Source organism: Sesamum indicum, linkage group LG10 (genome assembly GCF_000512975.1).
Source record: "Sesamum indicum cultivar Zhongzhi No. 13 linkage group LG10, S_indicum_v1.0, whole genome shotgun sequence".
Classification (NCBI taxonomy): Eukaryota; Viridiplantae; Streptophyta; class Magnoliopsida; order Lamiales; family Pedaliaceae; genus Sesamum; species Sesamum indicum.
In genome coordinates this window covers 5,255,873-5,279,615 of record NC_026154.1, presented here as the reverse complement: position 1 = coordinate 5,279,615, position 23,743 = coordinate 5,255,873, and the positions used below count along the sequence as shown (strand labels likewise).

The 23,743-nt window shown below is 34.4% G+C and overlaps 1 protein-coding gene and 1 pseudogene across 1 annotated transcript; both read left to right on the top strand.

Moving 5' to 3' along the window:
- LOC105172094 lies at positions 6,424–7,354 on the top strand (annotated as a pseudogene).
- LOC105172093 (trans-resveratrol di-O-methyltransferase-like) lies at positions 16,772–19,414 on the top strand. Its single transcript, XM_011093432.2, has 2 exons — positions 16,772–17,670; positions 18,902–19,414. The coding sequence occupies exons 1-2, from the start codon at positions 16,960–16,962 to the stop codon at positions 19,202–19,204; spliced, it is 1,014 nt and encodes a 337-aa protein (XP_011091734.1). The 5' UTR covers positions 16,772–16,959; the 3' UTR covers positions 19,205–19,414.

The window sequence follows — 23,743 nt, the reverse complement described above, 5'->3', positions numbered from 1 at the left end:
ACTAATTAATAAGCATCTTACTTTATTTAGTAGAGTTCTATTCATGCGTTCTGCTACCCCATTTTGCTGTGGTGTATAAGGAGTGGTTTTGTGTCTTTTTATACCAAATTTTTCACAAAGTTCAGTAAATTGCTTATTACAAAACTCAAGTCCATTATCCGTTCTTAAGGCTTTAAGCTTGTAACCAGTTTGGTTTTCAACAAGATATTTCCAGGTTTGAAATTTCTCAAAAACATCTGATTTTTGTTTCATAAGAAATACAAAAACTTTTCGAGAGAAATTGTCAATTATAGAAAGAAAATATTTGTTTCCACCATGAGTTTCAATATTTGCAGGTCCCCAGACATCTGCATGTACATAGTCTAGAATGCAATTTGAAGAAGTGGGAGTTGGGTATGTGGAAGAGGGAAAATGCACTTTATGTTGCTTTCCTAGAGTGCAGTCATCACAAAAGTTTAAAGCAGTAGGCTTTTCATTCAAAAAACCATTTTTATGCAATATTTCTAGTCCTTTAAAACTGATGTGCCCTAATCTTTTGTGCCATAATTCAGACTTATTTTCCGAAGAAACATTTTCAGAAAAAGAATCATATTTCACAGTGCACAAATACAAGTTTCTCTTTTTCTCGGCTTTGAAAATGGTTAAGGAACCCTTAGATATTTTCATAACCCCCTTACCCCATTTCCCTTCAAGCCCTTCTTCTTCTAGGGCAGAACAAGACAACAAGTTGTGGGCAAGGTCAGGTACATACCTAACATTTTTCAGGGTTATTTTTGACTTGTAATTAATATTATTTCTTGTTTTCACTTTCATTTTGGAGTTAAATTATATGCTCAATTGGTTAGATAGAAGTTTACTATACACAAAAAAAAAGAAAAAATAAAAAAGAAAAAGAAAAAGAAAAAGAAATGCCTTTTTCGACGGATTAATGAATAAATCTATGACAGTATATAAATACCGATGGGCCTTCTGATGGAAAACACCAGCCACATGCAATAGGTGCCAACGAAAAATAATTCCAACAATTTTCGATGGACAGAAGATATCCGTTGTTGGAAATATTAAAAAATACGTCAAAAAGTATCGTGCACACGGATGATGACTTTGGTGTTTACAAACGGCTTTTCAGAGAGAATTTTTAAGGATTTTTATTTTTTTAATTTTGTCATGGTGTTTTTGATGGTATGTTTCTACTTAAAAAAAATGCTCATATCAACGAATTTTGTAATGAATTTTATGAAAAATTCATTAAGAAACAGATTTACCACGCCATTTTGCAACGGAATATAGATGTTGCTATAGGTACCTATATAGCGATATTTTTTTGGCTGCTGCAAAATTTTGCCAAAATCTTTTGTTTGTGGTAAAATTTTGTTGCAAAATGCATTTCTTGAAAATTTGACTTTCATGTTTTGCAATAAAGTTGATGGCCATTTCGTTGCAAAATTATTTTTTGTTTGCAATGATAAGTGGTTGCAAGATTGCAATGCATTTTCTCCAACAACAATCCATAGCAAATGTCGCAATGAAATAATTCGTTGTAAAATATTTTTTATTTACAACGACATTTGCAATGGAAGCCGTTGCAATATTACATTAATTTTTTGCAACTGACATTTCATAATAAATTTTGCAATGAATTTTTTTTAAAATCTGTTGCAAAATCATTTACGTTTACGACATTTCCAACATAGCCATTGTAATTTTTTCACAATTTTAAAATTTATTATTTAATAATAAAATTATATTTGATTTGACTCTAATAATCTATTAATTCAAATATGACAAAATATGTAAGCAAAAATACATATGATAAAGATAATTCAACACAATCCAAGGAATAAAAGAAGTACATATAATTAAAAAGAGGGATCAAATTCATTTTCACAATCTTCTTAAGGTGGTTGGTCGGAATGGGATAGCGAATTATTATCACCGGAACTATCTCTTGATTCACTAGTATTGTCTCCCAACACAGTACCAAATTTATCCGGCATTAGACTTCTTAGCTTTTCCATCTTTTTACTTGTGCGCTTTATTTCTCATTTCATGGTCTTGTTTCCCAAACGCATGGTCTTTATTTTCCGAAGCAACTTGTGTACCAACTCCGATCCATTGTGCTCCGCTACTGGATTGAGAGTGGTTTTGTTAGTCCTGATAGAACAAGTGGATGTCCTTGGCTCCGAGTCTATACCCCAAACTCGATCCTTCTTTGTGCCTCCAATTGCCTCCGATCATAGCTGTTGACCGTAATCGATGTGCTCGACGATGACTCTGATAGATTTTGAGAAGCAATGTTGCGATTTTCACTCAGCTTTTAAAATGTTGCCTATACAATTAAGAATAATACAATTAACAAATACATTGAAGGTTTACTTGAAATAGTTAAATTAGCTTAGTTGAAATGGTTGGATTAGTGAACACTGTAATAATCTATAAAAATAAAACACACAGTTGGATAAAATTACAATCTTCACTCTTTTGGTAGGATAAACCAAATTCGTATCTAAACTTGGATAAAAATATAAAATAAAACAAATACTTGGATAAAAATATAAAAATAAAACAAATACTTCAGGTGAATCTTCACTCTTTTGGTAGGATCAACCCACCAACATTTGAATAAAACAACATGCATATTTTGATGTTCAAATTCGTATCAAAACTTTATTACCTCCTCCAAACCATCCAAAAAATATCAGTATCACAATCTTTGTAGCTAGAACTTCACACACAAACCCCGCTATTTATACTATTCTTTCCTTCTTTATAGCTTACAGTATGAAAAGTATCCATTGCCCAAATAAATTGGCGATGTAAGTACTCACTGTGATGGACTCCATGCAAGCATCTTCAAAATCGAATCAATAATTTGATAACTAGAATTTATAACCTATTACATAAAACAAGGTGCACCTATTGGGTATTTTTGACAATTTTAAAATAATGGGCTGAAGTTGTCATGTACGCATTGCAACAAACAAAATCCAGTGTAAAATCCGTTGCTAATATATCGGTTCAATAACTGTTGATTACAACTGTAACAAACGGATCTCTACAACTTCGTAGGTCATTGCAAAATGTCGGCAACTTTGCCGCAGTAATTTTTTCGTCGTTAATTCCATTGCAAAATTATAATAATCATTTTGCAACGGACGTTAAGCATAAAAATCATTGAAATACAATCAATAATCGCCACGAACTATTCTGCTGTGAAAGCCATGACAATAGGTACAACAGAATTTGCCCCCTTGCAAAACGGTATGCTGTAGGTTGTGGCAAAATTCATAATAAAAAAAGTCATGATGTTGCAATGACTTGACGCAGTTGCAATAGTCATTGCAAATTAGTTACAATGAATATAATATAAAAGTCAATTGTAATGTTGCAGTGATTGCAATCAACTGCACTTGTAAATAATTGCAACGTTACAATAGATTTTTATGACATGTTGCCACGAAATGTGCAACAACTTATGATAATTGGAGTTATCCAAGAGTTGACTATAATTTGAAATAGAACATTACAACGGTCTATTCGTTGCAAAAGTTTATTATTATTTTGTAAGGAATTTCCACGAACATTAAAAAAAAAAAATTACAATTTCATTACAAGGTCGTGGGAAAAGTCTTTGTCAAGTCTGTTGCAAAAGTCAATGGCTATAAGATTTTTTTTGTAGTGTTCCAACGACTTCCATCTAAAAAGTTATGTCAAAAAAATCATTCGTAATGGTACTTCGATGATTTCTTGGAACACAATTAAGTTTTCTGAAATCGTTGGAAAATTCATCAAAAATATTTTAAAATAATTTTTATTATCATATTAGTATTATGTAATAAATTATTAGTTGTAGTTAAACTTAAATCTTAGATATAAATGTCTAAGAAAATTAAAAAAATGTAATAATAATTAATAGACTAAATAAAAACATACTCGGTACAACTTTTCATTAAAATAAAAAATACAAAAATTAAATCCTAATCTAATGTTGCGACGTCTTAAGTATCACTGGAAGGTTGAGTTCTCAGTCAATTGCTACGTTAACACATCGATCGGGGTGTCATTAGCAGGGGTAGCAGACGACCTGCTCTTGTCCCCCTACGAGGGGCGACGGGGGGTTGTATCCCTATGTGCGATAGTACCACTGTGAGGATCTTATTCTTATAGGCTATCTCTTTCCTAGTATCCTTATCCAGAGATGGCCTCGTAAACGTCAATAGTGCGCATAACTTTCACAACTGATAGATCTACGATGTATGTGCATCGAAGCCCAGACTGAACATCCTGCCCCTCATCTACCCCCTGCAACCTCTACCCACGTGTCCTTCAGCAACTTTTGTGGGCAATTTCAGATAGACGATGTACGTACATCCGGAGGCATGCTTCTCCATGAGCTTCTCTAATGCTCCTGAAAGCTAGAATTTGTTATCCAATATCAAATGCGTCATAATTTTTATCCTAGGGATCAAAAAATGCTAATATTTTTTATTTTATGGGATCAAATATACTAATTAAGCTTGTAAACTGGGGGACCAAAAATACACACACATATTGTGTTAGAGTAAAAGTGCAACTTCCTATAACCACAGAAACTTGTAGCAGCAAATGCCCCCAAAAATACACACACATATTGTGTTAGAGTAAAAGTGCAACTTCCTATAACCACAGAAACTTGTAGCAGCAAATGCCTGAGGAATGCCAGGCTAGTCCCACATGCCTACCAAAACACATATTTATCCGTTAATTTAAAATCATTAAATTTGTAAACTCTTGATAAATCAATCGATTAAAATAGCTTGACATCTAAATACTAATGTACTTATTCTCACCTAACCAGCCAAGGCAACATTGATAGAGTCCTTCATAGTCTCATGTAACTACACAAAGTGTCACGTTTTGGGCTTGTGAGCCAGTTGCATGTGAAAATTATCTCAAAATCTTCTAGTTTATCTCAAAATTCAAGTTTAAATAACTCAGTAAAAAGAGATATCCAGTGACTGTATTTGAATTTTTTGATCAATACTTATATATTGCTTATCTTTGTAGTTCATAATCCATGTTGGTGGAGTATCATAACCATCCCTCCTTCAAAACGCAATGTCCTCGGCATAGCGTGACATAACGCATGTTCTATTGTGACAAGGTAATAGAATTTTAGAGGTCGCTCCTGTTTATATAGCAATTTGTCTTGGAAATTAAAGAGCTTGCTCCCATGTTAATGAAACTTGAAAACTCGATTTTATACTTTAATGAAACTTAATTTAATATTTTAATGGAGCAAGCCATTTTTGTATTATTCAATTACTCCCCTAAGTAATTGTAATTTTGGAAGGAACGATGAAGGGATACTAGAATCACTATAAAAATATAATTATTATTAACTATAATTTTAATAGTTATAAATTAAAAATTGTGGTAAATAATTTTTATTGACTACAGTTAAATTAAATCAATGCAACTAAATTTATGAAAAAAGAGTTATTTGTCATGGCTAAAAGCCATGATAAATGCTTTAACAATCCTCATAGATACCACGGCCAACAACTGTTGCATGATCATGGTCAGTGACTACTTGCTATGACTATTTTGTTTCTTACCATGTCAATGAGCCATGATCAACTGTTGTACTTTTTGTAGTGACTATTATGGGTTCCACAAAATTTTCAAGGGGAGAACAAACCTTACAAGAAATATAACATTTAATTATTTTTAATTATTATAATTAACAATAAATAGTCGTAGCAAATAGTCATTAATCACGACCATGTAACAATTATTGATCATGATTTTTGCAAGGGTGGCTAAAACATTTGTCATTGTTGAAAGTAATAGTAAATATTTTTACCATAACTCTTAGTTATGCAAATAATTTTATCGATATTATCTAATCATAGTTAATAATATTTTACTTATCATAATTTTTAATCATAAATTTTAATATTGTAGCGAATAGTAACTTATTTACATACATATAATCATATAAATACAATATAAAATTTTAACATAAAAAATCAATAGATGATTAAAAGGGAATCAATCATTAAAACGGGTGAAGTGGAGAATCAATTCAATAGCATGTCGGCGATTAAAATATGGCGTACTACTTAGTGTCCTAATTTATCGGAGCTAAGCATCTTTACACGTCTTAACATTACCCAAAGCACATCAAGACATAATTTAAATTCTTTATTCAAACGTGCAGTGGCTGGCCGAATTAAAAAACATGTAGCCATTTGTTTATTTATTTTTATATGATATGGATGATAGGCCCCAGAAACACTGACAAGCTGAATTAAAATACTTTGCAATTCCCTATATAATCATCGATCTCTAGGCACACCAGCTGAATATAAAATACTTTGCGATTCCCTATATAATCATCCATCTCCCACCACTTGTTTCAACCTACAATTTAGACTCAGCTTTCCTCACTTAATTAATATTCATGGATTGATGAAGACAGATATGAAAATGATTAAGCAAGAGCGATCCTCTGAGCTACTCGAAGCTCAAGCTCACATTTGGAACCAGGTGTTCAGTTACATAAACTCTATGTCACTAAAATGCGTAACTGAGCTCGGCATCCCCGAGATCATCCACAAGCATGGCCGCCCCATGACTCTCACTGAACTGATGGAAGCTCTATTTGGCGTTGATAGAGCCAAAGCCGACCACGTGCGCCGTCTCATGCGGACCGTAGTGCATTCGGGCTTTTTCGTATTGGGAAAAGTCGATTCATCGGATGAGCAGGGTTATTGGCTTACGCCTGCTTCACGTCTTTTGATTGGAGACCACCCCATGAGCATGAAGGCGTCGTACTTTCCCAACTTGATTCGGTCTTATGTGAGCCATGGCAGCAGTTAAGTGGATGGTTCCGAAATATCGAGGACCGCACAGCATCTCATACCACTCGTGGAATGTCACTTTGGGAGGTGAAAGAGCAGAATCCAAGGTTTGGGCTTTTGTTTGATCAAAGTATGGGAAATGATACCCCATTGGTGGACGACGTGATTGCCAGAGATTGTAGGCAAGTGTTTGAGGATTTGGGTTCTCTTGTGGACGTGGGCGGAGGCACTGGAACTTTGGCCAAGGCCATAGCCGAGGCGTTCCCACAAATTCATTGTACGGTGCTTGATCTTGCATATGTCATTGCGGGATTAGAGGGGACAAGGAACTTGAAGTACGTTGAGGGAGATATGTTTAAGTACATTCCTCCAGCAGATGCAGTACTACTCAAGGTATGTATCCATGCGCAAGTTTGGTTGAAAAAGAGGCCAGACACATTAGCATATATAATTCAACAATTTATGACTAGAGGTACAAATTTCATTTTATAACAAAAGCTCAAGAAATGTCGCGCAAGGAGCGGGTGTTTTAATTTTTTCCTGTCCACATCTTCTCAAGTTGGGTCTAATTAAACAAAACAAACTCGTGTTTTATAAATTTACAAGTATATTCCATATAATTGTAGTGCAAGTGCAAGTGCGTTTCTTCTTGTACTTGGGCAAGCACGTTTTTATTAGTAAACAGAAATACTAGTGCATTTTTATAAGTTGTAACACTTTCAGAGTAGTTAGCTTAGCAATTAGTTAGTTTACAGGTGAATAGTAAATTTGTTAATTAACCATTAGCCTCTGGGTTCTATTTAAAAGGTCGTACAGTTTCAGCCGAAATAACAAAAAACCTTTCTCTTCTTCTATTAGTTAATGTGTGTTAAGTGGATATTAGACAAATCCTAATCAATTATTACAAAGATTTGGAGTACGAAACTGCTTAATGTATACAAACCAATATATTACAGAAATAATGAATGAATGACAGTGATAAGAAAAACTTAAAAGAGAAATCAAATACTTGTTAACAAAGTCGGCTCATAATCTGCCAGATCCAACAAGAGGGACACGGTCACAACAGTTCCGTTCCCAAATAGCACCAAGCCATAGTAACACCACAGATCACAAGAAACCCGACCACACAAGTCTGATCACTAAGATCAGTTTTCTCACATTGTCACAAAGGGACCTCACAACTCACAGTTTTCACGTAAAAGAAGAATAAGAGGACTTCAGAAGATTTTAATATTCCGTATTAGAAAGGGGAAGAACACCCCTATTTATACGGACGAGAGAAGAGGTGAGACTGGAAGGCCATGGAGGCTTTCCTTAAACCATTGGATTGGTTTAGGAAAGGATCCATGGAAACCGGTGAGAGAGAAGGGAAGAAATCACAGAGAGATTTGGAGAAGAAGAAGCAGACGGCGGAAAAGAGAGAATGAGGGTTAGGGCAACACAGATTGTATATAAGTACCAGGTAAGTGGGTCGGGTCATGGGCCAGTGTTGTGGGCTGCCGGGTGGACTTGGTGTTGGGCATCTAAGTGGGCCTACTAAAATTAGGTCATGGGCTATAAATATAACACAATCCACCTTGGACAAAGACCTTAATAAAGGGACTAGGTCCTGGAGTTTTATTTGGATTCGGCAATCTCATCATAGCCTTCGGGCCCGCTCCTTGTACCTACAGAAAAAAAGAGACTTACGTACAGCAAAGTTAGTCAGGAGCTAGATTTAAAATTTTTAAACAATTAATAAATTTCTCAATAGGAAGACACTTTATACCCATATCAACTGGGTTTTCTTCAGTCCTTACCTTTTTCAGTTTAATAACATCTTTGCTCACAATATCACGAATAAAATGAAATCTCACATCAATATGTTTTATCCTATCGTGAAAAATAGGGTTTTTGCAAAATTGAACAGAGGATTGACTGTCAGAAAAAACAATAAGCCGATTTTTTAGAAAATCAATTTCTTTAATAAGGCCCCATATTCAAATTGCTTTTTTGAAAGCTTCAGTAGTAGCAATGTATTCGGCCTCAGTAGTAGACAGTGCAACAATATGTTGTAGTTGGGATTTCCAACTTATGCATGATCCACACAAAGTGAAAATATAAGAGGTAGTGGATTTTCAACTATCTTTCTCATTAGCATAATTGGAATCAACATAACTAACAAGATTAATAGAGTCAGAAAATTTGAAGAAATTTATATCAATGCTGTCGGAACCACGAAGGTACCTTAAAAGCCATTTTAAAGCTTCCCAATGAGGAGGTCCCGGATTTGACATGTACCTGCTAAGACATATTACATATGCGGTGTCGGGTCTAGTACATACCATGAGAAACATTATAGACCCAATGACATTAGAATAACGAACCTTACTCATTTTCTCTTTTTCGCAAGCAATTTTAGGACATTGGTCCTTGCATAATTGAAAACGAGCAGTTAAAGGCACAGAGTTGGGTTTTGAATTTTCCATTGAAAACTTTTTCAAAATGGAGTAAATGTAAGACTTTTGATTTAAAAGTATGAAAAACCTTTTTCTATTTCTACAAATATCCATGCCAAGAATTATTTTTGCGTCACCAAGATTTTTCATTTCAAAATTTTTGGAAAGATCTTTTTGTAATGATTCAACAAGTTTAATGCTAGGACTAGCAATGAGCATGTCATCAACATATAACACAAGAAAGATAGGCACGTCATCCAAAAATTTGAAATAGAGACAATGGTCATAATCACTCCTTTTAAAACTAAGTTAAAGCATAAACGTATCAAACTTTTTGTTCCATTGTCTTGGTGACTGTTTCAAACCATATAAGGATTTTTTTAATAGGCAAACATGATCAAGTTTATTTTTATCAATAAAACCAACAGGTTGTCGCATATAAATGCATTCATCAAGGTCACCATGCAAGAAAACAGTTTTGACATCCATTTGTTTCAACTCCCAATCAAATCTGAGTAGTAAGAGCAAGGATAATACGCACTAAATCTAGCTGGGGAAAAAATCTCGTTATAATCTATCCCTTCTTTTTGAGTAAACCCTTTGGCCATTAATATAACTTTGTGTTTTAAGGGGTTTTCTTGTTTGATTTTAAGATGCATTTGCAGTCCACTAAGGAACAATCTTTTGGTTTAGGTACTAGATCCCAAGTAAGGTTATCTTTTAAGGATTTCAACTCCTCATTCATGGCACTAAGTCATTCTTTAGACTTAAGGGCTTCGTCTATGTTCGAAGGTTCAGAATTTCAGATGTTGAGGGCTACTTGGAAAATCATAAAGCCTAGACGGGATGTTTGTTCTCTTCTACCCCTATCCCGCGGTAGTTGGTAATTTTCTAAGAAATTTTCTATAGGTTCTTCTATGTTTTGTTCATCTTCTAGAATCTCTCCCACTTTCTGGTTATCCTCCACCTTATTAAAGGTTATGTCCCTTTGTTCTATTTCGGGTTTAGAAAGACAGGGCATCTCATTCTCATTAAAAATTACATCTCTACTAATAATGACTTTAAGCCTAGGTTGGCTACGAACCCACAACCTATACCTTTTAACCCCATCAGGATAACCAATAAAAACACATTTTATAGAATGAGGTTCAAGTTTATCAGAATTTTGATGAATAAATGCAGAGCAACCAAAAGTACGTAAAAGAGAAACATCAGGTTCCTTACCACTCCAGACAATTTCAGGAGATTTACTCAATAATGGCACAGAAGGAGACAAGTTAATCAAATAAGTGGCAGTTAAAACTGCTTCACCCCAGAATGATTTTTGTAAACCTGAATTGATCAGTAAACATCTCACTTTCTCAAGTAAAGTACGGTTCATGCGTTCAGCAATGCCATTTTGCTGTGGGGTGTAGGGATTGGTCCTGTATCTCTTAATCCCAAATTTATCACAAAGATCATCAAAGTTTTTATTGCAAAATTCAAGACTGTTATCAGTATGCAGGGATTTAAGCCTTTTTCCAGTTTGGTTTTAACAAAAGTTTTCCATTTCTCAAATTTCTCGAAAACCTCAGATTTGTGTTTTAGCAAGAAAACAAACACCTTTCTGAAAAAATTATCAACAATGGATAGAAAATAACGATTTCCACCATGGGTGGGTTCTTTAGAAGGTCCCCATACCTCAGCATGAACATAATCTATTATGCAAGATGATATAGAGGCGTTGGGGGAGGGTGCAGCAGGAAAATGCACACGATGTTGTTTTTCCATAACACATTAATCACAGAATTGCAATTTGTCAACCTTATCACACATAATGCCTTCTTTGTTCAGAAATTCAAGTCCTTTTTGGCTGATATGCTCAAAACGTTTGTGCCATAAAAATATTTTATCATGCACATTCACAGATGCGGCCATAGAATCATAAGTGACTGAACATAAATACAAACTGCGTTTCTTTTTTTATTTAAAAATAACAAGAGAACCTTTCATGATTTTCATAATGCCATTACCCCACCTACCTTCTATACCCTCATCTTCCAATGAGCACATGAAATGAGATTATGACTAAATTCAAGAACATATCTAACATTTTTTAAGAGTCATTCTGTAACCACCATTGAAAATCAAAGAAATATCACCAATGCCTTTAATCTCACACCATTTTTCATTTGCCATGGAGACAAAATTAGAATTACCAAGTTTGAAGTTTGAAAAAATATTTTTAAAAAGACTTATATGGAAAGTGCAACCAGAATCAACAAGCCATTCATACATGCTCATAGAGTGCACAGAATTCACATCAGAAACAACAAATACTTCACCAGATTCATCAGCAACATTATTCACTCTTTCTTTTTCATTAGCATTGTTATCTCTATTATCCCTCTTTGGTTTTCTGAAATCTTTAATGTAATGTCCTTTTAAGCTACAGTTATAACACCTTCTATCTCTGGTTTTATCATCTCTATGTGGGCTTTCCCTAGTTTTGGATTTACTCCTATTGTTGTTTCTATTATGACTTTTGCTTCTACTGTTGTGTCTATAGCTACAATTCCTAAATTTGGACCTGTCTCTCACATAATTAACCTCATGTTGCTTGTTACTAGGTCTATTCGTTTTTAGGTCTATCTCTTTGCTTTTTAATCCATTCACAACAGTATCAAGATTCACACTATCGACCGTATTTGATAGCAGCTTTCACATCAGAATAGTATCAGGTATAGCATTCAAAACCACAATAGGAGAATACTCATCAATATTCTTGTCACCAGTCAATTTTATATCTTGAACCAATTTAGTGAAATCATCCAAATTCTCATCAATGTTTTTAGACAAATCAAGCTTGTATCTAAAAAATTTCTCAAGCAAAAATAGTTTACTCGGCAGGGAAGTTTCAGTGTAAAGCTCTTCTAATTTTTCCATAAATCTCTTGCAGAATTTTGTTTACCAACCTTTCTCAAAACATTATCAGACAGATTAAGAATAATGGAAGAATACGTATATTCATCATTTTCAAGTTGTTTTTCTTCAGAAATAGTGTTAGTGTATCTACCATCTATGGCCTTAAAAACTATTTGCTGAATCAAAATCCCCTTCATTTTTTGTTGCCAAATTAAAAATCTCCCTTTTTCATCAAAAAGTTGCAAATTGTATCCGACCATTTAAAAAGAAGTTTTTTCTTTTAGAAAAGAATAAAAAAACATATTTTAAGAAAGATTATCAGAGAACGTTTAGCAGCGGATTTAAGCAAGAGAGTATTACAGATCACAGGAGCAATTTCACACAAGAATTCACACAGATCAGAATAATAGTCACAACAGATGATACACCAAAAGGAAGTTTTTAGACCACAGATTTCACAGTAGTAAATCACAAAGAATATGTACAACAGATTTTAAGGCAACACTAAGTAGCAGGCATGTATATATCAGAAATAGTTGATAATCCAAAAATAGTGAATAAAGTAGAAAAAAATCGAATTTCACAGGTTATAATATCAATAGAACAAGCAACCACAGGGCTAAGGCCTCTCCAGCCTAACACCCAATCCAGATACCCGACAACCTCAAGGGTCCGGCCAGGAGGATAATCAGGGGGATAAGCGCCTCAAAATAAATAAATCGAGAGATAATGTAACTGAAGAAAACATGCAGAAAGTAAAGGAGGGGTTCAAGAGAGTTACCACCATTGGAGCTTTGACGGATCGGAAATGTGGCTCTAATACCACGGTTAAGTGGATATCAGATAAATCCTAACCAACTATTATAAAGATTTAGAGTACGAAACTCCTTAATGTATACAAACCAATATATTATAGAAATAATGAATGAATGACAGTGATAAGAAAAACTTAAAAGAGAAATCAAATACTTGTTAACAAAGTCGGCTCAGAATCTGCCAGATCCAACAAGTGGGACACGGTCACAACAGTTCCATATCCAAATAGCACTGAGCCACAGTAACACCACAGATCACCAGAAACCCGACCACACAAGCCTGATCACTAACTTTAGTTTTCTCACACTGTCACAAAGGCCTCACAACTCACAATTTTCACGAAGAAGAAGAGTAAGAGGACTTCAGAAGATTTTAAATTCCGTATCAGAAAGGGGAAGAACACCCCTATCTATACGGACGAGAGAAGAGGTGAGAATGGAAGGTCATGGAGGCTTTCCTTAAATTATTGGATTGGTTTAGGAAAGGATCCATGGAAACCGGTGAGAGAGAAGGGAAGAAATCACAAAGAGATTTGGAGAACAAGAAGCAAACGACGGAAAAGAGAGAATGAGGGTTAGGGCAACATAGAGTGTATATAAGTACCAGGTAAGTGGGTCGTCATGGGCCAGTGTTGTGGGCTGCCGGGTGGACTTGGTGTTGGGCATCTAAGTGAGCCTACCAAAATTAGGTCATGGGCCATAAATTAACAATATGCTCAGTGTGTACTGTGCTCCTTCAAGGAACAAGAAAGAGTCCATGGTTGTGCTTAACAAAGCCACATATTCACATGGTATCAAAGTCATCTCTTGATGGTCTCTGGCACTTTTCCTCACGCCATTTTTTTGTAGAATAGCATAATCACACAGATAAAATACAAAGACAATGCACCGGCAAGTCCCACGATGCCAGATAAGCAAGAAAAGGAAGGCACTGGCTGATCAGAAATCATTGAGGATTCAAGCCTCAGACAATCAAGGAGCAAGCTTGGTGTCAAACTTGTTGGATGAAACACATTTTCTGTCCGGGAGTATATTTGTCAAGATTGCCTTGGGAGCTAAGATATACTCTTTTTTTTAAAAAAATTTGAAATTACACTTACATCCCTCCAAAGTTCACTCGTCATACCGACTTTTTTCGGTTAGAATTTGGACCAAAAATGCTGACGTTAGAAAAATAATTTGCATAAATTTTTAATTTTACCCTCGTTTAATGTTTTCATGTAATAATTTTATATTTATAAAGGAAAAATATAATGATATTAACTTCAGTCCATATATATATATTATATTTATCCTTTTATAAATACAAAAAAATACTAAATGAGGAGCAAAATTAAAAATTTATATATTCTCTTTGCTTACATCATCATTTTTGTAAATCGAAAATTTTCAGATAGGTATAAGTGTAATTTCAAATTTTTTTTGAGTAAAACTGTAATTTATTATTTTTAGAGGAAGTCTGAGTGCAATCAACCTAATTTTATATACAATTATATTTAAATTTGTATTTTATATTATTTATTGATTTCCCTAATATTATATACACCCATACGAATCGTAGTACTAATACTTTATCGTAATCAAGCAATAATGTTATCCTTATTAAAATTTTAATATTGCAATTGTTAATTAGTATTCTATGTATATATGTTCAAAATGTTCGTTCCACGAACGAATATAATAATCGTATGCAACGGATATTTCATATTTATGAAATACGGTCAACTGATTAGGTACTCGCTCAAATTTAAAATTTGCAAATAATGTGTTGTTTATTGTCATTTTTCTTTTGAACTTTAGCTTGTGTTTGGAATATTCTTATTACAACATGTTTTGTCTCAATAAATTTCAACTTATAAGTTGGATAAATTAGTTCTAATAAAATAAGTTCTGTAATTATCCATCTCGAGGCACCCATTTATTTCAATTACGATCTTTTAGAGCTAACGGAGTACCCTCGAAATAATTAAGCAAGAGGGATCCTCTGAGCTACTCGAAGCTCAAGCTCACATTTGGAACCAGGTGTTCAATTTCATAAATTGTTGGAGCAATAGAGAGAAAATAGAAAAAGTTGATCCAAATAAAAAATTAAAAAAAAAAAAAGAAATCTATGGCAAGAGATAGAATTAGGAGACAAAAATTATTTTTTACCAGTACAAGAAAATAGAAAACTATCTATACAAAATATTTAATGATAATTTTAATATTGTCACTAATTATATATTTTATGACAAGAATTATTATTTTATCGCAATAATGAATTTTAAAATTTTACCGGAGATAATTATTTTGTAAAAGTGTAATTAGGAATTTTTTTTTTTCATAATTTTGGTTGCTTATAGGATATTTTTCAATTTCATCTCATACGAGTAGGACAAAAGTTTGTTTGTATGTGGAAAAATTAATATTTCGTAACTTAATTAAGAAAAATTATTTCAAACGTATTTTACAAAATTTGGTCTTAAAGAGATAAACACGCTTTCACATCTTTTTAACCCGAAATGGCTGGGGAGAGAAAAGATTCCTTTTTTTAGGGCAGTCTCGGACATGCAATGGCTATGCTTTGGTCTCTCACTGGACCAAAGCATACGAAAAATCTCCACTGATTCTCCCTCCAAAATTGGTACAATATATCGGTTAGTTTTGACTATCAATTAATGAAGGGGATCAATTTTGATGAATTTAAGAAACATCAGATACCAAAATTGATGAGATTGCAATATGGGGAACTAAAACTAATTTAACTAGTGCCTAAGTTGGGGATGAAAAATAAAACCATCCCTATATGAAAATAAAAATCGTGGTAAATAATTTTTATTGACTACAATTAAATTAAATTAATGCAAAAACATAGATTTTCAACTAAAAAATAGTTATTTGTCATGGTTAACAGTCATTGTAAAAATAAAAGTCATGACAAATATTTTAACAACCCTCGTAGATACCACGGCCAACAACTGTTGCATGGTCATAGTCAACAACTACTTGCTACGACTATTTTGTTTTTTACCATGACAATTAAGCATGATCAACTGTTGTATTTTTTGTGGTGACTATTATGGGTTCCACAAAATTTTCAAGGGGAGAACAAACAGTTGTATATATTATGTGTAATCACTACAAGAAATATAACATCTAATTATACTTTAATTATTATAGTTAATGATAAATAGTCGTAGCAAATAGTCATTAATCACGACCATGCAACAGTTATTGACCATAACTTTTGTAAGGATGGCTAAAACATTTGCCATTGTTGAAAGCCATAGTAAATATTTTTACCATAATTCTTAGTTATGACAAATAATTTTTTCATATCGATCTTATCTAATCATGGTTAATAATATTTTATTTATCATAATTTTTAATCATAAATATTAATATTGTAGCGAATAGTAACTTATTTACATATAATCATATAAATACAATATAAAATTTTAAATAAAAAATCAATAGATGATTAAAAGCGAATCAATCATTAAAACGGGTGAAGTGGAGAATCAATTCAATAGCATGTCGGCGATTAAAATATGGCGTACTAATTAGTGTCCTAATTTATCGGAGCTAAGCATCTTTGCACGTTAGCTTGATGTCATTTTCTATGATGAAAATATTAAATAGTCCTCTTAACATTACCGGAATTGAAAAACGTGCACATGGCCGAATTGAAAAACGTGCACATGGCCATTTATTTATATTAGCTGTTTTGGATGTTTAGCTACTCATCATGGCGTGCGATAGCCACTCATCAACTCTCCCCCAGAAACACTGACCACCTGAATTAAAATACTTTGTCATTCCCTATATAATCATCGATCTCCAAGCCCACCAGCTGAATATAAAATACTTCGCGATTCCCTATATAATCATCCATCTCCCACCACTTGTTTCAATCTACGATTTAGACTCAGCTTTTCACACTTAATCAATATTCATAGACTGATTAAGAGAGATATGGGAACGATTAAGCAAGAGCTGCGTTCTGAGCTACTTGAAGCTGGAGCTCACATTTGGAATCAAGTGTTCAGTTACATAAACTCTATGTCACTAAAATGCGTAACTGAGCTCGGCATCCCCGAGATCATCCACAAGCACGACCATGTGCGCCGTCTCATGCAGACCGTCGTGCACTCGGGCTTTTTCGTATTGGAAAAAGTCGATTCATCGGATGAGCAGGGTTATTGGCTTACGCCTGCTTCACGTCTTTTGATTGGAGACCACCCCATGAGCATGAAGGCGTTCGTACTTTCCCAACTTGATTCGGTCCTTTGTGAGCCATGGCAGCATTTAAGTGGATGGTTCCAAAATATCAAGGACCGCACAGCATTTCATAACACTCATGGAATGTCATTTTGGGAGCTGAAAGAGCAGAATCCAAGGTTTGGGCTTTTGTTTGATCAAGGTATGGGAAATGATACCCCAATGGTGGCCGACGTGATTGCCAGAGATTGTAGGCAAGTGTTTGAGGGTTTGGGTTCTCTTGTGGACGTGGGCGGAGGCACTGGAACTTTGGCCAAGGCCATAGCCGAGGCGTTCCCAGAAATTCATTGTACGGTGCTTGATCTTGCACCTGTCGTTGCGGGATTAGAGGGGACAAGGAACTTGAAGTACGTTGAGGGAGATATGTTTGAGTACATTCCTCCAGCAGATGCAGTTCTACTCAAGGTATGTATCCATGCGTAAGTTTGGTTGAAAAAGAGGCCAGACACATTAGTATATATAATTCAACAATTTATGACTAGAGGTACAAATTTCATTTTATAACAAAAGCTCATGAAATATCGCGCAAGGAGCGGGTGTTAGTTAAACGTATCTTGCATGAAAAGTATTTTGCAGCTTCTCAAAATATGATATGGGTGTTTTAATTTTTTTCAGTCCACATCTTCTCAAGTTTGGGTCTAATTATACAAAATAAACTCTTGTCTTTTATAAATTTACAAGTATATTTCATATAATTGTAGTTATAATTATAAATAAACCCCCTTATTCAATGGTCAAACTTTACACAACACCCCTCGATATGTTGCACTAGCATCCCTCATGATCAAAGGTTTACTTATAATTTTATAAAGAACATGGATTGTGTGATTTGGTCTAATCACAAGGGTTGTCCAATTTACCCTTTTCTTTTCAGACTTAAATGCATTTTTGGTCTCTACTTAGATCATTTAGTATTTTCGTCCTTTAACTTTTGTAGGCTAACATTTTAGTCCTATATTATTATTTCCCATAATTCTAATTCTTTTTTACTGGAGTTCACCCTTCACACCCAAAAAATATAGGTGCAACTGACATGACGTTTTAAAATTGGGGCTATTAACTCATTTATTCCAACATTTTGTCATTTAGTTTTCTAAAGTAAAATTTTGATTTTACATCTTTTTAATTTTCATTATTTTTTTTATTTTTTTTCCCACCAGAATCCACCCTTTTAACACTGGTTGGACGCTTAAATGGAATAACCCGAAATATAGACTCTTACTATTTCTATTACTAACAATACGAGGGCGATGACATAATTTTCTAAATAAAATGATAACTAGACATAGATTAAACCTACCTTGTGATTAGTTATGGCAGTCATCCTTTTGAATTAATTTCCTAAAATAGAGGACTATGTAAATTGTATTATTATTTATGTAAAAAAAATTAAAACATTTTCAATAGAATATGATGTGTATATATGTATATATATGTGCTTATATATTACCCTAATAAATATTGTTGCTAACTTATATCCCTGTGCAAAAGGAAAGTGGTAGAGTTTCACAAAAGATCTATGACTTGCTCTTGTATATGATTTAGCAGAAGATCCTTGTCAAGAACAAGCAAAAGAATACGTACTATTATATGATATACATATGTTCACTAAACTTTCATATATGTTCATATATAGTGGATATTGCATGATTGGAGCGACGAGGAATGTGTAAAGATCCTGAAGAGATGCAAAGAAGCAATAAAGAGTAATGAGAAAAGAGGAAAGGTGGTGATCATTGAGATGGTAGTCGATGACCAAAATTCCGACCATAAATCAGTGGAAACTCAACTCTTCTTCGACATGTTAATGATGACTGTAGTTGGTGGAAAAGAAAGAAACCAAAAAGAATGGGCAAAACTCTTTTTTGATGCTGGTTTCACGAACTATAAGATCTCTCCCCTCTTGGGAATAAGGTCTATTATCGAGGTTTATCCCTGAGTGTATGCTATGCTAAGATTTCTCCCCTCCTTGGAATAAGGTTTATTATCTTCTTTGGATGTGTTACGAAAAATTTTATATGTGTTCCAAAATTAGCATAAAAAATGTAGTACTGCGAAACTCGTGATTCAGGTGTAATTTTTGCAATTTCTATTTAATATTTTGTAATTTATGCAATTTAATTGAGTTATTTATGCAATTTACGTATAATTCTGAGTAATTTATGCAGTTTATATTTAATTTATTATGTAATTTATGCAATTTATGTGTAATACAAATGCCTATGATTTCTTTCAATCCGGCCATTCTGTTGAGGGGTGTAAGTGCATGAACTTTGATGCACAATACCAAGATTAAACAGAGGGAGTGAAATTCTTGATTAATAAACTGATCCAATATCAGACCTTAACACCTTAATCCCTCTGTTGAATTGATTCTGAATTAGGAGGCAGAATTTATTTTTGTTTAAGGATGAAAGTTCACAAACTTCTAGTATGATCATCCAATAAGGTTAAAACATAAGTACCCCCACAAAGATTTGAGGCTGTATAAGCACCCCATAGATTCATATGTAATAGTTTAAAAGGAGCAGCAGAATGAGAAGAACTGAGTTGAAAGGGAACTCGACTTTGTTTAGCCTTATGACAAATTTCACAATGGGAATCAATATGTTCACCATTACAGTTAATGGATGGTATTTTTTGTAATGCTTGCATAGAAGAATGGCCCAAATGATTGTGTTAGTGTTAGGAGTACAAAGAATGGAATTGGAACATATTACATCATGTGTGAACATCTCAGAGGAAGTAACAGGGTTATTTTTATAGGGAATGGAACATAGTTGGTACATATACAGATTCTTGAAGAGCACTCCTACAAACAGGTTCTCTTTATAATTATGGTCCAACAAAACACATCTCTCTTTAGTAAATTGAAACTGATAGTGTTTTGAGAACATAGCTGGTTAACAGATATCAAGTGAACAGTAAAATGAGGAATGAAGAAAACATTCTCAAGGGTGATTAATTCATTCAATCTAACAGTTCCTATGTACTGCACAAGTTTCTTTGAACTGTCAGGCAAGTGTATATAATGAGGAATGGCTGGTTTAATGTAGATGCGAAATAAAGCAGTGTTAGAACAAACATGGTTAGTGGCCCCTGTGTCAATAATCCAACAATTCAAACTAATATTAGTCGGCTCAACGGCATTACCTGCAACCTCTTCATCAAACTGTGCATAGTTTGCATAGTTTGTGATGGGATCTGAAGGTGCGTTGTTCTTCTGCAACAATTTGATCAGCTCAGCCATCATTTGCGTGGCACTTTGTGTTGATTCTTGCTGTAAACTATTAGTTCTAGCCTCCACATTAGCAACAAAAGCCTTTCCCTTCTTCTTTCTTTCACTCATCTTTTTATACTAGTCTAGTGTGTCATGTAGCTGAAAACAAGTGTCCTGAGTATGTCCTATCCTCTTACAGTAAGAACATACTAAGTTTCATCTGTCAGAAGCATATTTCTTCCTCTTTAAGTTCTTATCGCCTTCTCTCATGTTCTCTTTCAAGGCAAATTGGTAAGCCACGTTGTTAGTGGCCGCTTCCATATGTGTTTGTATCGATCTTTGTTGTTGAACAGAGTACACCATAGAGAACGCCCTTTCAATCTTAGGCAGTGGATCAAGGATAAGAATTTGGCTTCTCTCATTGCTAAAACTGCCATGTAGACCCATAAAAAATTGCATCAACTCAGTAACTGAAGTAAGGTCTTCAATCTCCTTGTTAATGTCACAAATGCATCTACCACATTTACACTTGGGCGTTGGCGCCAAACAATTCAACTCATTCCAGAGTTTGGTCACTTTTGTCAGATACGCAGTAAGGTTCAAATCTTGTTGTGAAACAGAGGCAATTTCGCTCTGCAATTAGTAAATCATAAGTCCGTTACTTCGCCTGTATATGGCCTGTATAGAGAGCCAAAGTTCTCATGAGTTCCAACAATACATAAACGACTCCACTATGAAATTGGAGATGCAATGGCATAGAGACCTGCTGAAGAATTAACTCTTGCCTACCCCTTTGTCTCTATACAATACAGCAAACATATACAGAGACCTTCACAGGCAAGGGTCTGATACCTCGTTAAAGCTCGCAAACGAAATTGGAGATGCACAAGAAAAAAACACAGGGAAAATGCAGAGCAAGAATAACCAATCTGCCATTGAGAAAAAATATCCAAAAGATATACAGTTTGGAGTCGAACCCAGCTAAATACAACTGCCCCATAACAGAATAACATATGTGTGTGTGACATGTACCAATCAAACTACGAATAAATAATTCAACAATTTATACAGCCCCTACATAAGAAAATGGAACTCTAAAATGAGACTACGTTTTTCACCATCAGCTGCCTCCACATCTGACTGAAGTTCTGTAGCAAAGGCAAGCTTCTTCTGTGCAATCTCAATAATTTGTAGCAAAATAATAAAATTTTACAGGAAATAAATTATAAAATTATACATACATGATATATGTATATAGTGTAATATATATATAGATACTATTAATTAAAAAAAATAGTATAGGCATTGGAAAGACAGCTGCTTAGCAGACGCTGATATGAAAAGGAGAGTGCAAAAGGGGAGGCGGTGGAGGAAAGGGGTAGTAAGAGGTAGTGAGGAGGTGCGCTCTCGACATTGATGGGGGAAGGGGGTAGGCACCGACGAGAGGGGTGGGGCGAGGGCCGACTATATCAAGGGTGGGGAAGGGGTGGGAAGGCGCAAGTAGTGGGGGGGTCGATGTGGGTGGGAGGGAGAAGAGGAAGGAAAAGGATTGCCGGCACTGACAGCCAGGGGAGGGGGGCAGCTGGTTATGGGGTGAGGTGGGATATATATATATATATATTATACATATATTTTGTAATATTATTATACCTATTTATAAAAATATATTTTTTATAACCTTTGTATATAAATTATATATGTCAAATTGAATTTGGAGCATCGATTTGTAAAAAAAAGATATAATCCATAAATTTAAGTAAGATTTTATATGAACGTAGATTCAAATGATACAATATGAAGCATTGATTTGTGTTAGATAAGATTCAGTAGTTGTAAAATAGAAAAACAAATTAAAAAAATTAAAAAATAAAATGGAAAAAACACTTAGCGCCTTTAAACTCTATAGTTAAGTATTCAACGTCCTTTGGTCTGGTCTCGTGAAATTCCAAAATAAATGAACATAATGATGCAACGAGTGAATTATCTATAGTATGGAACCAAAATTGAAAACATATCCATTTAGGCCGTGTTCACTTGATGGGACAGGATATACCTACCTGAGATTGATTTGGGACAATAAAATGGATTACCCCAAATGGGACAGACTACACATACGTTTACTAAGGCATACACAATCCGCAATTTATCCGCCAAAAGGCGTTTACAACCCGGATTAAGTGGGATCGTTTAATTGTGAAATTACTTTCTTGTACCCTTGAATTTGAAATTTCACCTTTCCTACCCTCAGAGAATTGTGTCACTACTCCCCCCAGAGTGAGGCCTCACAATGATGAGCAAAGCAAACAGAAAATCAATAATGATACAAGATTACGATATACATTTGGGAAGAGAAGCTAGGAATCTAATTACATTTCTTGATCTACCCTTAGTCAATTAATTTTCCATTTTTTGTATGACGACTGACAAATTGCATCTCCTTTTCATCCTGAAGCTAGATAAAGAAATGGAGATGATGTGTTGTTATTAAATGAATTAATGGAATGAGAATCGAGAGAGCACAAGATGAGATCTGGATCATATATATATATATATATATATATATATATATGTAATCAGGAAAAACAAAGAGTACGACACCATGTATTGCATTCACAATGATTTTATGTAAGTATGTATATGATGATGTAAGAAAATGGAATAGAAGAAGAAAAAATCTCCTATCTCTCTCTCTCTTTTGTCCCTGCGTTCATAGAGAAATAGCAGACAGGTAAACTTCTAATTTTCCTGAACCATTAACTCTCTCTCCCACCACCCATTTCAGCTTCTTGTATCCAAACCTTTCAATCAACCGTGTAGAAGCCCTTTTCTTGTCATCGGTCGAACAATAGAAGTTGTCCAACCAAAGCAATCCACCAGCCCTCAGTATACGGTCGATATCAAACATTAAGAACACCAATTTCTCAAACCGTCGGTTTTATTCCCCTCTTAATCATCTTTTCAAGCAACAATCTAGTCTTCACAAAGCACCAATCAGCACTCCAAACACATTTAGACGACACCCAAATGTCTGAATATGCTTAAGCGCATTGAAAATCGAGGAACACACTTTGTGGGGCTTCCGGGTTCTCCTCAAAATCTCGATCAAGCCTTCTATTAAACACCTGGCCTTCACATACAACTTCTCTTCGATTAAAAGATGAACGATAGCTAAATGGAGTTTTAAAGTTTTCGCAGGGTTCACATTTCTCGAAGCTGAGTTGAAAATCCTCAACGCCTGTTGTCCCAGCCATATTTAAA

What these genes read in the sequence shown, in the direction of transcription:
- LOC105172093 (XM_011093432.2), top strand. Translation starts at nt 16,960, where the DNA reads ATGGGAACGATTAAGCAAGAGCTGCGTTCTGAGCTACTTGAAGCTGGA. An exon ending in CAGATGCAGTTCTACTCAAG is followed by an intron (nt 17,671 to 18,901) that starts GTATGTATCCAT and finishes GTTCATATATAG; the next exon opens with TGGATATTGCATGATTGGAG.